This window comes from Catharus ustulatus, chromosome 2 (assembly GCF_009819885.2).
Source record: "Catharus ustulatus isolate bCatUst1 chromosome 2, bCatUst1.pri.v2, whole genome shotgun sequence".
Classification (NCBI taxonomy): domain Eukaryota; kingdom Metazoa; phylum Chordata; class Aves; order Passeriformes; family Turdidae; genus Catharus; species Catharus ustulatus.
Window position 1 is genome coordinate 42,630,294 of NC_046222.1, and position 16,810 is coordinate 42,647,103.

General features: G+C 40.4%; 1 protein-coding gene across 1 annotated transcript in view; it reads left to right on the forward strand.

Annotated features, from left to right (window-relative positions):
- Positions 1–1,076: 1,076 nt before the first annotated feature.
- The window catches only part of LOC116992838 (rho GTPase-activating protein 42), a 156,965-nt gene continuing 141,231 nt past the window's right edge, over positions 1,077–16,810 (forward strand). The window contains exon 1 of the mRNA XM_033052847.1: positions 1,077–1,619. Coding sequence (XP_032908738.1) covers positions 1,466–1,619 — 154 coding nt within the window. The 5' untranslated portion in view covers positions 1,077–1,465. The remainder of the gene's footprint in view (positions 1,620–16,810) is intronic.

A 16,810-nucleotide genomic window follows, 5' to 3' on the forward strand; every position in this document is an offset into this window, starting at 1 on the left:
ACTGAGAATTATTATTTTTTCCCTTCAACAAATTCTGCAGGCTATATTAGTAGAAATGGCAGTGTCTCTTCCGCATTTTTGACACTCATAAAAATCTCTGGTTGATACCAAGGGGTAAGTTTTGATGAACAGTTAAGAAGTGTGAGAAACACAAATTATATAAAGGAATTACAGCATGCAGGAGCTTTGAGCCTTCCTGCATTTTCATATTCAACTGTGTAAACATGGAAAGAATTATTTGGTAGGGGTGTGTGCATGGTTGTCTTCCATTTTTGGCAAGTAGTTGGCTGTCCTGAAGTACAATAACTCTCAAGGCCATGCCTTGATGGTTGTTTCCAATTGAGTTGTTGCTGACTTGAAGGTGTGTTTACAGAGACCTCCCCTTAAATCCAGTACGTACATTTGTATACATACTTACATACCGACACAGTACGTCTGGATAAACCACTCTAGATAAACGTACAAGAACCAACCAAAGTGTTTCTGTGTACTGTGATAAGCCCACTCACATACTTGCAAAAACACAACTTTGCTGCAGAAACCAGTCTTGCAGTTTCCTGATGTTCGTCTTTAGGATGGACTCGGCTCAGCTGTATCCCTTTCATAGCAACCAAGCGCCACGGCAGAAGGCAGATGTGCCCATCTTTGTCTCTGCCCGTCCTGGGGCGCTGCCCCGCCGCAGGCCGAACACGCACACGGGGCAGGCTGGCCAGGCCGCGCTGGGTGCCAGCAGGATCCCCTGCCAGAGCGGGATCCCCTGCCAGAGCAAACCCGCTCGGGCTGCCTGCTCCGGCCCGGCTGCCTCCAGCCCCTCCCTCGGGCTGGAGTGGTCCTGCCCCAGCAGCGCGGCTGCTCCCTTTGCAATGCCCCTATGCCTCCGTGCCCGTGTCCGATCCTCCTTCCCGACTTTGGGGCGTCCCAAAGCCCCTGGTGAAGGAGAAGGCGAGTGCAGACATCGCAGAGCGGCACAGACCGTCCTCCTCACCCCGGGCCGTAGGGGCCCGAGGCGGCGCGGCCGCTGGAGGGCAGAGCGCGGAGGGGCGGCGAGCGAGGGGCGGGCACTGCCGGGCCGCGTCCCCGGCGTGTGAGCATGCCGCGCCGGGAGGAGGAGGAATTCCTCGGCCGGGCCGGGGGAGGTTCGCACTGGAGTTAGCGCCGGGCAGGGAGGAAGAGTGAGCGCTGCCGGAAGCGGCGGAGCGGCGGCGGCGCTGGGAGCCCGCGGTGCCCCGCGGGCAGCGATGTAGCTGGGTGACGGTGACAGCGGCCGGAGCGCGCCGCCTCCGCTGCCAGCGGGCCGGTGCGGCGGGTCGGGAGCCTGTCCGGGGAGGCGGCAGCAGCGCGCCCAATCTCGCCGCTTCCCCGCTTTCCCCTCTGCCCTCGGTGCCGTCTCTCGGCGCGGCCCTCCCTCCGTTCCTCCCTGCCGCCCTCCGCCGCCGGCCGGGGGGCTGCGGCCGCCGCCGCTGCCATGGGGCTGCCCACGCTGGAGTTCAGTGACTCCTACTTGGACAGCCCGGATTTCAGGGAGCGCCTCAAGTGTCACGAGATCGAGCTGGAGAGGACGAACAAGTTCATCAAGGAGCTGATTAAGGACGGAAGCCTCCTCATCGGGGCCCTGCGAAGTGAGTCGGGCGGCGGGACCGGCGGTGGCTGGCAGGAGAAGGGGCTTCTTTTGTTTGAATGGGCGCCGGGCGCGGGCTCCCCTGCCGGCAGCCGCCGAAAGGCGCCTCCTCAACTTTCTCTGCCCCGCTCCCTCCCTTGCTCGCTCCCCGCCGCCGTGCCGCGCCTCGCCTGCGGCGGGGCCGGGCGGGTGTCCCGGGGGAGCGGGGGCGGCGCGGGCCCTGCCCCGGCCCCGGCCCGGCCCGGCCGCGCCCTCCCCACCGGGACCGCGGGCAGAGCGGGGGCGCGGACCGGCCCGGTGGTCCCGCCTGGGATGCGGGGCTGCGGCCGAAAGCCGCGTGTAGGTCGCTGTACGGTACGGACCAGGCGTGAGCTGTTGTGGCCAGGTCTCTTTTTGGCACGCTGACTGCTAGTTACGTGTCTTAAGATAACGAAGATATTCGTAATAAATGGGCAAAGCGAGATAATGAGTGAATTTATGGGGAGAATTTATACCTTCCCCCCATACTCTCGTGTCTTCATGTAGTGTATGAACTTTTATGTATTTTGAAAGGTTCAGAAAGCAGAGATAAACACGAACAGTGTAGTGCTTTTAAAGTTCTGTGAGTTGAGCAGTGACAGCTTTCTGGGGCATGAAAACGGCAGTCACGCTCTGAAGATCATAAAGTGAAAGCTGCAAATTGCCCAGGAGCGTCACTAGACTCTGTTCTCCCGTCCTGTAAACCTTGCCATCTACATGTCTATAAGTCACTTTGGATCTCTCACCTGTTGCCCAAAGTTTTCCTTCATGGGGAGCAGAGAAGTAACTTAGAGCATCTCTTTTTGCAACATGAGACAATCAAAGGAAAGAATCACTATAAGTCCTTAGAAATATCTGCCCCATTGACATGATGTGCGGGTTTTTGTAGGGTTAGGGGTAGAAGTACTGCGTGTTATGTGGACAGGAAACAGGTGTTGCTCTGAGCTCTGTAGCTCTTAAGAACTATTTCTAACCCGGAGTCTAAACCCAAAGTTTGTATCCTTACCTAGGAGGTTAAAATTGTGAGGATTTTATTTGCCTAGCAGTAGGATTGAACTGTATTTGTTCATGCATTGTTTACAGCATTGCGTTTACATAAAGCAGCTATTGTCTTTTTGAGAGTTTTTTTCATATAAATGTGTCTCGACACATGGAAGTTTTAGTGAGTAGCTGGGTAACTAACATCTTATGTGAATTTATATTAAATTTAATAAATTCCTGAACCCATGCCCACAGGATGTGAGATGACCAATTATGTGGAAATAGTGCTTTTGTGTGTGTGTGTGTGTGTGTGTATATATATGTGTGTGTGTGTGTATGTGTGTGTATCAGTCAATCTGTATCTCATTGGTACAGTTTTCTTTACAGGCAAAAAGGTTTATTTGTACTTTAAGCCTTTCTTGTTGCTAAAAACTCTCCTTGCAACAGAAAGTCTGAGCTGGTTTTCAGTAGTAAAAACTTGCTATAACAAACCTAGTCCTATAAAATAGTAATGACAGATTAGGATAGCACATGAGTACTTTTTTGACCTGGACTAGCACTGAGAACTGCTTTTGGTTCCAGATCAAATATGCACAAACACAACTTTCTTAGGCTATCTGAAGACAGGCTGAGTGGTTGAGGCTGTTAAGCCTGGAGAAGAGACAGCTCTGCGAAAATTTTCCTTCAGCTCTCCAGTGACTAAAGAGAGGCATACAAGAACTGGAGAGGGAATTTTTACAAGGATATGCAGTGAATTGCCAAGGGGTAATGTAGTGGGTAGGTTTAAATAAGATATTAGGAAGAAATTCTTCACTGTGAGAATAGTGAGATACTGTAACAGGTTGCCCTGGGAAACTGTGGATGCCCCCTTATGGGAAAGTTCAAGGCCAGGCCTTGAGCAACCTGGTGGTGGAGCAATCTAGTGGGAGGGGTCCCTGCCAATGGAGGGAGTTCGGGACTTGATGGTCTTTAAGGTCCGTTCCACCACAAGCGATTTTATGATTGTCAATGACAGACCGCAGTAGAACAAATATTGTATTCGAGAAGTAAATTGAACCCTGATTCTGAAGTGAGTAATCCCATTAGTTTTGGGGAGAACGCTTATGAGTCCTTGCAGGATTTAGAACAATATTACCATCTGAAGTAATGACTGCTGTGATTTTAGAAACCTTTTAGTTCAAATGTTATTCTATTTGACACAATGTTTATTGTATCCTACATACAGATCTAGAATGTTGTGTGTCTTTTAGTCTGAGAAAAATAAAGTTTGTTTTGGTATAGTAAGAAATATTTATCCTTTTGTTAATTTCAAATCCCTTTATTTCATGACTGTGTTAGGGCTGCTGAGGAAATGTCTGGATTTTTCTCAACAATTTAGAAATCCTGGACTTATGCTCTGACTCGTTTGTAGATGCTGCAAGAACAATGTACCTGTTACAGCAAGTAGTACTATTGTATATTTTTAGAGCACAGAAATTTGACTTGTTTAAGCAAATTAGCTATTCCTATTCAGCTTTAAAATCAGTGAAGTGGAAAATGCTTCTGCAGTCCTTTTATTTTTTTCAAATTTTTTAAAACATGTTTGAAAATCAAACTGTGAAGTAGTTCAGTGATAACGCTATTATTTGATTTTTAAATATTTAATAACCTACAAACCTGGAAACAGAACAGGCATTATTTACCAAGTTTTATCTCTAGATGATCTAGGATTTTTATTTACACATTATTTTGTAGGATCAGTTCTGATAGGGTAAAAGAATCTGAACTGTGCTGTAGAGCTTCAATGGAAATGAGTTTTGGAACCTGACTATGCTTAGAGAGGAGACAGTGAAACTGGTAGAAAACACAATAATATTTTAAAGGTTGCTAAATGTAAGTTTTATTATGTGAAATGACAGCATGTCCATGGTTTTGAAGGTAAAATTAAACTTCTGTATTACAAATGTTACAAAATTTTAATGTTTTTAGAATCAAGTATGCAAGTTACTGTTTCAATGCAATGTTTATAAATACCTGGAAGATTCCACATAAACTGAAGGTAGAATAAATATGCTTAATGTAGTATGCAAATATTTTGCATTTTATTTGGAATGGTCCCAAAATGAGTCAGACTTTATTTTAGTGTGGTTTTGCTACCTTAATTCAGGACAGTGCTGCTTTCCAAGGTGGCATGCAGATCTGTAATACTGTGTTCCATGAAGCAGCAGTTGACTATTGTGAATGCAATGGGAACTGATAAAGCCAGAATTGATATAAAATCCTCAGCAACTTTTTCCTATCATTTTTTACACTGTTTGAGTTTCTGAATAAACTGGACTCTGTGATTATACAGATTATACGTTTCAGTTTAGCTGCATGTTAGCATCCCATCTGCATGACCATTGTGCCTACTTCAGCCTTGTCCTACAGTTAGTATTTATACAGATGGACTACACTTCCTTTGTCAAATCGGCTGAGGTACTAAATGCATTGCTGTCTCTTGAAAGATTTAGTTTATGCATGTAAGAGACTTACCTATTATATTAATTTTAGTTTTTTTAGTAGAGATTTAGCCCAGTGGATAGGCACATTTAAGTTGAAGCATATGGTTTTTTAGTACACCTACATGAGGGTTTTTGTTGTTAACTTAGGAATTAAAAGTATAAAAAACTTTTTAGAAAAAACGGCTTCCTGTTACAACTGACCTTGATTATTAGGTAACTGTTGATTTTATAATTTCTTCAGTTGCCGAATTGAATAGATATTTCAGGTGCACGTTGAAAGTGCAAATACCTAAATGCTTCACATTGTGAGGTCCAGCTGTAGAATGACTCCTAAGGCAGAATTGATATTTTTTCTTCTTGTTCATTCTAGGTTGTTTTCAATTAAAACAGTAAGTCTGTTTTTCCCTGTAGTTTTTGCCAGTATGTACTTTAAAATGTCTTTGTAGTTATCTTCTGAAAAGGCAGCTTAGTCCAGGTGTGGTCCTGTAGATTATATAGGAAATTCCATTATAGAATTACTTGTTTGCTTTTAATTTCCATAATAGGCTTACTGAGTTGCCAAAGTTAATAAATACTGTATTTAACAATCCAGAAAAGTGACATTTATCTAGTGCAGGTCATCTTATGGCTCATATGCAGAAGCCTTCTGTTTCTCCCTCTGATTTTTGAGGCCCTCTCCATTTTAAGTCCTATCAAATTCACGGATTCAAAGATGAGAACTACCTAAGTTTTGGGTTAAGTGTTTGAAAGTTTAGTATGTTTACAGCTGTTTTAAGTAATTCTATACTTTTTCAAGTGTCTTAGTATGATGCAAATAGTAATTCAGAGCTGTGCTGTTAGATATACATATGATATAAATGAGATATGGCAGATATCTTTAGGATTTTGTAATTTAATAGCAGTAATTTTATTTTACTACTTGACACAAGGAGAACCAGAGACACAAGATGGAAATACTGTCTTTTGCAAGGGGTGCAAGGGAATATTATTTACCAGGGTTTTATAGAAATTTCACACAAGACTGTCAAGTTGCTTGTCATATTTCAGGGTTTTCAGGGATGATTCATTTCTCTACTAAACCTAATTATAAAAATACTGTGATGAACCTGTTTATACATAGGGAAATTTGGGGATTAGCTCCCTGAAAAAAAAAAGAAAAAGGACAAAATTACAGCATGAGAACTTAAATTTTTTTTATCTCTTTGGGGATTTTTTTTTTCCATATTATAAACAAAACCTTTGTATCTTTCCAGAGAGATGCATTTTCCCAGATATCTTTGCTTTACATATTTTCATAAGATTATGTCTGCAATGTCTTTTCCAGATTGTAAGTGAAGCAAGATTGAGTTCATTGAATACTAACTGCTGAAGTTTGATAGCAGTCATTCTCCTTTATTTATGTAGCTGTAGATTACATTTCTTAGTCCCTAAGTATATTATTCCCAATAAAAAAAATTGAAAAGTTCCCTCTTAGTAGGGCCATGCATAAAGATGTGGTGCTAACTAAACTAGACCATATGGTCTGTGTTGCTCTGGGATATTACCAGTCACACTTACTTAGTAAGTAAGCATTCACAGTAGCAACTTCATGGAGCACACTTGTGGTCATCATGCCTACTTCAGCCCTGTAATACAACTAGCATTTACAATGAGAGACTAAAATTTATTTTTTCCTACTTAAAGGAAATTAAAACTTACTCATTGCCATTAGGATTTTGTTTTTTTTTTTTTTTTTTAAAGTTATCTCTTCCATTGCTGTCCTCTTGATTCCTAGAAAAGCTGTTCTGGAGCAGAAAGTAGACAGAGTTAAATGGACCAAATAAGTATTTATTGAAAAGGATAAAAAGGATAGAAGGGTACACCTTGGGCAGTGCAAGAGCCCAGCCTGGGCTACACCCAAATCGAATCCAAGATAGATCCCAGTCATGAGTTTTACACTTTTACAAGTTTTGGTTCATCTCCATATTGGGGTCAATTGTCCAACCACAGCCCCAGGCTATGAAGTTGCAGCCCCATGGCTTACCCACTTCCCTTCACTGTTGTTTATGCTTTTTGGGTAATGGTTGTCCTTGATTTTCTGGCTGGGAAGGGATTGTTTTGTCTAACTACCCCGTGAAGAGAACTTACTAACACCTAATATGAAGTTTCAGAGTTACACATCAAGCAGTAAAGAGTCTGAAAAAATAAAAGCTAAAATCCAAGGCATCACTTTTACTTCTGATAGGCTTTTGTAGGGTTCTGTGCAATCTCTGCTGGTGGCTGCATTATCTATGGATTATGGATGTAACTTTCAAAATAATTTCTAACAGTGTTCTGCCTTTTATGCAGAGACACCAGCAGTAAGCTGGTTGGTGGCCAGAGAAGGATCTTAATTGCTTCCTCTAGTGCTTAAAGCAGCTGCAGTATGTATCATATTATCTTTAGCCAAATATATGTGAAGAAAACAAATACCAGGATGTAGTGGACTGTTACAGAGTGCATTATTTTGTGGCCATCGCATCATGTTTCCTTTTGAACCAGTAATACCTGCAGGTGAATATCCATACTGTCAGTAATGATTATGTATTAACAAAGACCTTGAATGACTCAACATGGGTGTTCTTAAGCCTTAATATTGAAACTGGTATTCTTTAGAAAAACATGGTAATTGGATTATGTCAGGCTACCAAAGGAGCAGTTTTGAGTTTCAAATGCCACATGAAATGATGTGCTTGAAAAAGAGATTGTGGATTTTTTTAAAAAAAATAGGTTTTTTTCTACTGATTTCTTTAAAAGGTCAAATCTAATCTGTTTCTTAATGGGCCACTTGGCTTGTTGTCTACTATGTGCTTCATTTGCTATGAATAAGATAAATGAATTCTATTAATAAGAGACCAGCTGCTTCAAGAATATTGTCTTTACTACAATGGAAAATATGATGCTGTGGTCACTGAACTTGTCTAGATCTCTTGGGATTTTGTGGGCAGAAGTGCTACAGCAATTTGCAGTTTCCTGTAATAGTAAATAACTTCGTATCCATCCTCTGAAAAAAAAAATACCGGGGACAATACAGTCCTTTTTCCTACTGAATAAGTAAACCAGTACTATATCTTTGGCTTTCTGTTTTTCCCTATAGTCTCAAGACTGCAATTATAAATAAATCTGCAATATAGGGAAATTTGGTACCATGAATTTACTTTATTAAATCCAGTCTCATGCTTATATTACATAATGTAATCCCTACTTGTCAAGCTCCATTTTAAAAACAATTTTTATCATTTCTATTTCTGCTAGAAGGGTGTTCTAGAACCTCATTACTCTGAGAGTTGGATAACTCATTAAAAATAAATTTAATCTGGAAATTCAAACTTGTTTATGCTAATTTTCCTTTCACTCAACATTTCTGCACTGTTGTTTACTTGGATTTTCTTGGTAAATAATCACATCCTTTTCCTGGACTGAACAAGCTGTTCACATCCTCTCTTCTAAGAAGTTCTCTGGTCTCTTGGTCTTTTAAGTAGCTCTTTTTGATGCCTTTTAAAATTCACTTTTAGGTTTTCAAGAGCTCTGAAAATAGGGAAAACAAAACTGTGTAGTATTCTTTATCTTTCCTCTCCATATTCTGTGAGAGCATCAATCATTGAATCAAATCAATGCTTATGGTCTTCTTTTGACTATGTGGTGCTATGGATTCCTCAAGTGTATGACTAAAGGTGAAAAAGTCTTAGGATCTTATAGGTAGTAGCAATGAAGTATATATTTAAACTCAAGAAAAATAACTTGACCTTCTTCCATATTAATATAGAATTGAAGTACTGTTGGGCAGTAATGTAACCTCCCATTGGCACCCTGTGAAGTGCAAATAGCTTTTACTAGAAAGATATATTTCACAGCATGTTAAAAACTCCAGTCTATGTTACAGTGTAGTTTTTCAGATTAGTCAGAAGTTATCAATTTAAATCACTTCCCTCTCCTGAATTATGCAAACTTGTATTTCACAGCACACAGAAGCTTAAACATGTTACTGTACTCTGGTGTTTTGCTTAATGTAGTTCAGACATGGCAAAACAGTATGGAAATGTTGTATGTCTTAAGAAGACTTATCTTCTTTTAGCTCAATATTAAAAGGAGGATACAAGGTGCTGCAATGCCTCGGTCATGTAGTTTGTTCTACTGCTGATGTTAGTTGATTTGCAAGTTGATTAAAGAAAGGTTTGCATGTCAGATATGGGTTATAGTGTCTGTTTACAAAGGTACTCTTGGTCTCAGAAAGATATTACGTAAATAAAGCTGGTATCACCATTAGGATCAATGTTTTACTTTAAAAGCCTTTAAGTAAAGTAAATATAATGAAAAATAAAACAGGTAACAATAAGAAGAATCAATTTGTGCCAAGAGGTTGGACCAGATGACTCTCGAGGTCCCTTCCAGCCTGGTATTCTGCAATTCTGTGATTTGATCCTGTACAACCATCTGTGTGACATGGGATCAGCTTCTGGTGTCTTCTCGCAGAAGTCATCTATGCAGCCCTCCTCCACCTCTACCTTGCCATGTAAATCCAGTAAGGCTCTTCTCTAAGTGCTTTCAGTGCTTCTGTCTGTGGAAGAGAAACATTTTGGTTCCTCTTCTAACAAGCAGCTGCTGTCTAGGACTTTGATGACTGAGAATTGTTTTGTTGTTGTTCATGGGGACAGGTTAACTTAGGAAAAGAACAAGATAATGACTTATTAAAAAACTGCAAAGGCTTTCAATTCTTTTACAGTAAATCTTAGTGGGCATTCATTCTGACCTCTTTTAGACTTCTGTTAAGGATATAATTTTTTATGATGACCTCTTCCTGCTGCTTTCTGCACAAAAAAACTTGGACAAGAACTGGTTGCTTCCAGAAAATTATCAAATATAAAAATTGTCTTTGCTCTTCTTTCCCAGGTCCTCACCCTTGCCACTATCTCAACAGCATGCACAGAAAAGCCTCACAAATCCTTGGTAGAACAACCAATGCAGAGGGTAGGGTTTCATAGTAAAGACATTTCATTTTGAGTTGAGTTCTTTGTTTACTAATTGAAAGTGCATAAGAAGGAATAATTGGATTTATTTAAATTTTTTTTTTCCTCTGCTGTAATAATTAGATCAATTTCAAGAAGTGGCCAAATGTCAGTGTAAGTATGTGCAGATCTGTTCTTAAAAGCCACAGTGCAGGTCATATTTAAATGGGAGAGCAGAGAGATTTGGAATATTATGGTGGTACATGTTGATGTTCAAAAGCCTTCCTAGATTATCAGTATCGTCAAGGCCTTTGGAGCACTGGGACCATGCTATTCAGAAAGTTTACATTCCTCTGTAAGCCCATTCCTTGCATCTTCTCACCCTTTTCTGTCTTACTTACCTTTAACCTTTGTTTACAAAGGATGAGGAGGAGTTGAGAGAGGTAGAAGTTTAAAGAACACAAGAACTCATTTTCTGTGGAATTTACTATTTGTATAAACTGTTACTTTAAATCCATGAATAATTTAGAGGGGTGATTTTCCTCTGAGCCTAAAATTACTTAAATGTTGCAGGGAGCATGCAGAAGAAGCTTGCTGCTTTGAAAAAGATTGCTCTGAGCCTGAGGTTGTCAATTTAAAAAATTGTTCCCTCTTTGAACCTTTTTATGTCTAGAACTACCACTACCATTAGATCAAGCTGTATAATGCTACTTCAAGAAAAAAATTTAATACCTTTCCATGCTCCTCTTGTGATTTACCAGTTAGCCTACATACACATGGAAGCTATGGAGCCATATCACTTACCTTCCAGGAAATCTTGAAATAAGTAAGACTTGAGCTTTACTGTAGGAGTAAACTCTCCCAGTTTCAGCGTGTTATTGACCAAGCCTGATGGTTAAAACTAAGAAAATAGTGCAGTTTCGTAAGCATCATAAATGCCTGATGACATGTTTTTTGACTCATAGGTCTTTGTCTAGGAATTGCTGACTGGTTATTTTTTTACAGATTGTATATGAGAACTTGTTACCTTAATTTGATAAATTTATTAATGTAAGTCAGTTCAACTGAAGCAACAAGGAAATTAATGCACTGTAGCTTCCCAACATATTTTCTTATTAATAATGGCCAATGCTTCACTCTGGTTTTTAGTGGGAATTCCCTTGCTTTTTGTTTTTTAAAAGTGTGGTGAGACTTCTGTATTGGAAAACCTGCTTTTTGTTTTTTGAGAGTAGAAAATTGTTAGAATCGCAGCAAATCACTCTGTTATCCTTGCATAATCTGTTTGGGGACATTTTGAGCAAGTAAAGAGACATCAAATGTGGCAGGGCAGCTAACAGACTGTGGGAGGTATTTGGCTGGTGGAGGGGAAGAGGAGTGCATTTAATAGGGTGGACATGGGCTTGCAGAATGCCAGATGCCAGAAGTATGTCTGCAAGTATCAGATAAAGGGTTTTATGGATAGTTGTTGCATTTATGGATGTTGAGTCTCATCCTGCTGCTCATTTTCTGGAGAATGCTGAAAGTTTGTGAAGGCACAAAGAAGTTTCTTTTGAACATTTGAAGAGCATATAAACATGCTTCAGCTTCTTGAAAGACCATGAGCATCATGTAGCATGTATTTTTTGCCATTACTTAATCTGAAAGTTAAAGATTCATTTATATCAAAGGAAAAATTCTTGATGGGAAGTTTCTCTAAGAGAAAGTTGACAGAAGCTCTATAAATTAAGATTATTTTCCTGCAACTGCAAAGCTAGTAAGATACTTCCTTAAGATTATAATGGACTTTTCTTTGCTGGAAAATCTTAAATTATATGGATTTTTTTTTCCCCTAAGTTGCAGTCTTGTTCACTTATACCTGTTGAACTTGAAGAATTAAATCCTGAAACTCCTGTTCAGGGTAGCAGGGCTTGTTGATCACATTGTTTTTTTCTTGCCTTAAAAAGAAATGTTTTCAGCCTACTTACAAGTCGTGAAATTACATTCCTTGAATGTACATGTGTGAGTGAAACTTGGAAATCTGTGAAGAATACATCCTTAAGATATTTTACAGTTTAATGTTTTTCATGTTTAAAATGCTTGCCACTAAGGATTCAGACATTTCCTGCTGGTACTCCTTACTTTGGTATCAGCATTGTGATTCAAAATGGAGGTGCTATGCTGTAGTAACTGTCTTGGTGGGGGATGTTCTTGGTGGCTGGTTTTGTTGTTTTGGTTTTTTTTTTCCTTTCCCTTTGTTAGTTTTGAACCCTAGACTGTATTATTTTAGTGTATCTACATGCCCATGGAAAATAGGTTGAAACAAAACCAAATAGTTGAAGATTGTAATACTATGTTTCTTTTCATATATACAGACACTAAATAAATATGTTCGGTTCAAGTTACTGTGTTGCAGTATGTAAAGATAGCAAATTTACATTTTCAAAGATCCTTAACGTCAGTAAACTGAGTTTAATAGCTTAACTTTGTTATCCTATTGAGATAAACATAGTCTGAACTACTTAAAAAACTTAAAATTCTCACAGTTCTTGTATATAAGGTGTTTTGTCTTGTCATCTACTACCGTAGCTGTTTTAATTGGAAACTGACATAAGGACACAGAGGTGTGTCTGAGCAGATTCTTGTAGGCATAAATACAAGCTTGGCAATAGGCTTAATGAAGTTTTCTCACAAACATAGTCAGTATGGTAGGCTTTTTGCTACGTGAACTTAGAGCTGCTGCATCTTCATGCTGTTTGGGAGCCTAAGGTCAAATGAGAAATCCAAAATATTTCATTTCATGAAGAGGCGTTTATGCACAGCAGGACATTTCCTGTTTACGTAGCCAAATCTTCTTTATATGCTGAGAGATTTCCTGATGCACTCATAAGAATTTTTGAGTTTACCCTTTAAACTATAGCTTCTGTTGCTTAGCTGGTTGAAGATGCCATCATCTACACCCTAGCCAGCATGACACAACTCATTTTCCTGAACCGGTGGGATGTTCATCTAAATCTTACCATCTTTTGTTAATCCTCAGATTGCAGAATGAAAGATGAAAATGTTAAGGCCACTTGAAGAAATTTGTTTCACATTTATCTTTTCAAGTCTAACTGAGAAGTAAAAAATTACAAGTTTTGTAAAAGTACAGTTTTTACCATTCTTTTTTCCTCTGTAATCCAAGGGACTCATTGATCTCTGGTCTAAGTAAATTCAACCAGTGAATTCACAGGATCTGCTGCTTTCCATGCAACCTAAGAACTTAAATTATTATATTCTTATACAATATTGATACATAGTGCTACCTTTTCTGTTTAGTGCCTTCTCTGTGTAGTTGAAATACAGCAGGTTAAAATGTGTTTATTCTTACTCTGTTTGTATTGCTACAGCACAGCAACAATGAAGCTATTCATTTTGTTGATTCATTTAGTTTTACTCTTGTCTCTTAATGGAGCATATCCCAAATCTCCCTGGGAATGGTAATCATCTTAAATTTACTAAAATGGCATTGCAGATCAGGTGGGTTTTTTTCTCCACCAGCTTTCTGACAGCTTCCAAATAATTTGTCAGTGAAATATGCATTATGCTGTCAAAACTCCTCCTCACTGATACTCCTGAGCCCCTCTGATACTCTGTATGAGAAGCTACAGTTGTCAGTGCACCTTGAGACTTCAAGACTGTTTTGCTTGTGTCACTTCTCTTGAGGAGTCATTATGGAGCTCTGAGTACTGTGTTGCTGGGTTGAGTGTCAATTTTGCAGTGTATTCTTGAATGTTTAATGTTCCTAAAGGAATCCATGATATTTTGACAAACACTTCTCTTGTCCTTTTGTAAATCAAAATGGCACTTGGACAACAATACATTTGTACAGATGGAATAAAACACAAGACAGCAGTGTTACTCATACTAGTGGATGGGTTGGGGGGATGATGTTTTAGTGACTTGATATTTTCTTGGTTGATTACTTGGTCTGGTTCTTTTTAAAGCATAATAAGTGATGTAAATCTTGGTCCCCCTGCCCCTTTGTGGAATATGAAAGAGGGGCTAAGTGCATGAAGATGGGCAGAGACTGAGGTTCTGCACCAGTGGGAGGTGGAGTTTGTGTGTATCAATCTCTCATCTGGATTCTTGGCAGACATCAAAGTTAAACCAGTTGTATGCCAAGTTCTTGCCTTTTTTCTTGTCACAGTTGTTCTACAGTAAAAGAAACCCTGTGATTTGGGGAGATTTATCTTTAATTTGTATATCTTTCTATAACTTTGTTTTCTGCTGTATATAAACAGGTGTTAAGTACAGTAATTTCATGGTTACAAGCCACACTGACTATAAGCCACATCTCTGGGTGTTGGCAAGCATTTCTATCTTTGTCCATACACAAGCTGCACCCAATTATAAGCTACTCTGTCGCTCGCAGCGAGGACCCGCGTGCAACAAAGTTGCCAAATAGTAACAGAATCGCGGGATCGGGGGATGGGGGTTTACTGGCTCGGCTCGGGCTGTGAGGGGCTACCTACGGCGCCAGGTGGCCCAGCTCGGTGGGGCCGCTCGGCAGGGCTGCTCGGGGCCGGCTGCCGCTGCTGCTGGGCTCGCTCACCCCGGCCTGGCGCTGCCCCACAGCAGTAGGCGGGGATGGAGCCTGCCGGCACCTGCGGCAGCAGGCAGGGATGGAACCTGCTGGCACCCGCGGCGGCAGGAGGGGAAGGAGCACTCCTGCTCCTGCGGCAGGTGGGGACAGAGCTTGCCTGTTCCTGCGGCAGCAGACGAGGATGGGAGCCCCCCACCTTCCCCCCGGGCCTCGGGGATGGCAGCACGGAGCCCCCTGCCTCTCCCCCGGGCTGTGCTGCCTGAAGGAGGGAGTCCCCAACCTTCTCCCGCCTTTCCCACCTGCCCCGCGCTGCCGGCACTGAGCCGGCTCCACCCACTGCGAAACAGAGTAACGAATTTATAACAATCACATAAATGCCGGGTTTTACTGGCAGTTGCTCGATTCGGCACCTCGGTTTGCACTTCTGGGGTTGGAAATGTTAGAAAATTATTCACATATTAGCCGCCCCTGAGTGTAAACCGCATTTCCGGGGTGGGAGCAAAATTTTAGTCAAAATAGTGTGGCTTGTAATCGTGAAATTACTGTAATTTTAATGTCTGTGAAGAATTATGGGGGCATTTCACTTCCATCTCAGTTTCTACATATGCCTTTAAGTTGAAATTTTGAAAAAAAAGTTATCTACAAAACACTAAGCACTATTTTTAACATCTGAATTACTATTTGAATTTGTTTCATTTGGATACTTATAAAACAGGCATTTTTTATATATTATAGGAGTGGGATCTTGAAACAGTTGATTAGTACATTTTATTGAAATAGCGTAGGCGTTCATTTTTTTCTGAATCTAAACAGATTGTTCAGGTAATCCCTACTATCAGTGCAGTAGAATTTTTTATGCTGCTTTATGTCGTACTACCCGCAGAAATTTGTCATACTGTTTTGTTAAACTTCATTAAAAGTATGTTGGCTCTTTAAATATGAAGTCTTATATTTCTGTAACTCTTCATTCATTCCAGTGTAAGGATTGTATTTGTACTTCTCAGGGAAATTTAAGAGGGAGGATCTTGATCTTCAACATGGAGTTTGGTGTCTCTGAAATTTGCTTCTGCTTCTAAAAGGATGTCAAATATATGGAAAGTTTGGTTGATTTTTTAAACAAACACACCCCCATACATTGATAAGACACTTCTGCAAAAACTGGTTGTTTCCCCATGGAGCAAATTAATGTAGTCCTGTTATTACTGAAATGCAAGTTTCAGATTTTGTGAGGATGCTTATGTTTAGAGTTATGTTAGCATCTGTGCAGTCTCAGCAGAGCCATGCACTGTGCCTTCAGACCTACAGAATAAAACTGGCCAGTCGGTGACCCTGACAGAAGTACTGAGCTTCTATAAATCAGACAAGGAGAACCTCTAAATTGCATAGCCTTCTGCTAAAGTTTCCCCAAGTGTCCTCAAATAGCCCCTTTTCAGAAAGGGATTTATCTTACCTGGGTTGAAATCCAGGTGTCCTGTTAGGCTCCACACCAGTCTGCGACAGCAAGCAGGAGTTTCATGATTGAAATGTGCATTGCGGGAGCAAAAATGTTTCCTTTGTTGTATGCCTGCTGCTTGGTTATTTTATCTGACAATGATAATTTTTATTCTATGAGAAATAGTAACTGTCATCTGTATACATTGCCTGCCCTCCCTGTTCATCTGGGTTTGGATTTGAGTTTTGTTGGGTTTTTTTTTTAGGTCTTTCCTTTCTTTCTTCATTCTTTTGTTTTGTTCCCCAGCTGCTTTGAGAAGTTCCAGTCTAGATACTTTCTGCTTTTCTGATAGCAAATCTGTCCTCTGGTTGTCCTTTGTAAATAACCTCTTTATGGTAACCATGCCCATTCTGAGTTAGATTACAAGAAACTTCATAAAATATTCAAGGCAGGAATGCATCAGATAGTGATAGTTTCTGCTTTTTCTTCTTTCTCTACTAGGCCTTAATATTTGTGACTGTTGCTGATTGTTGAGTTGGTATTATAAAATAACTGCCTGCAGTGACTCCCAAGATCTTTCAAGTATTAAAGCTAATGTAAATAGCATCACTATGTGGATATATTTTTTCAATATACATTAGCACGTGCTTCCTAAATATAATTTTCCTATATCACGTTACCTCCTTGGCATTTAAAATTCTGACATCCTTCTGCTGCTTTTCAAGAAAGGAAAAAATGAAAGCTGATTATGAA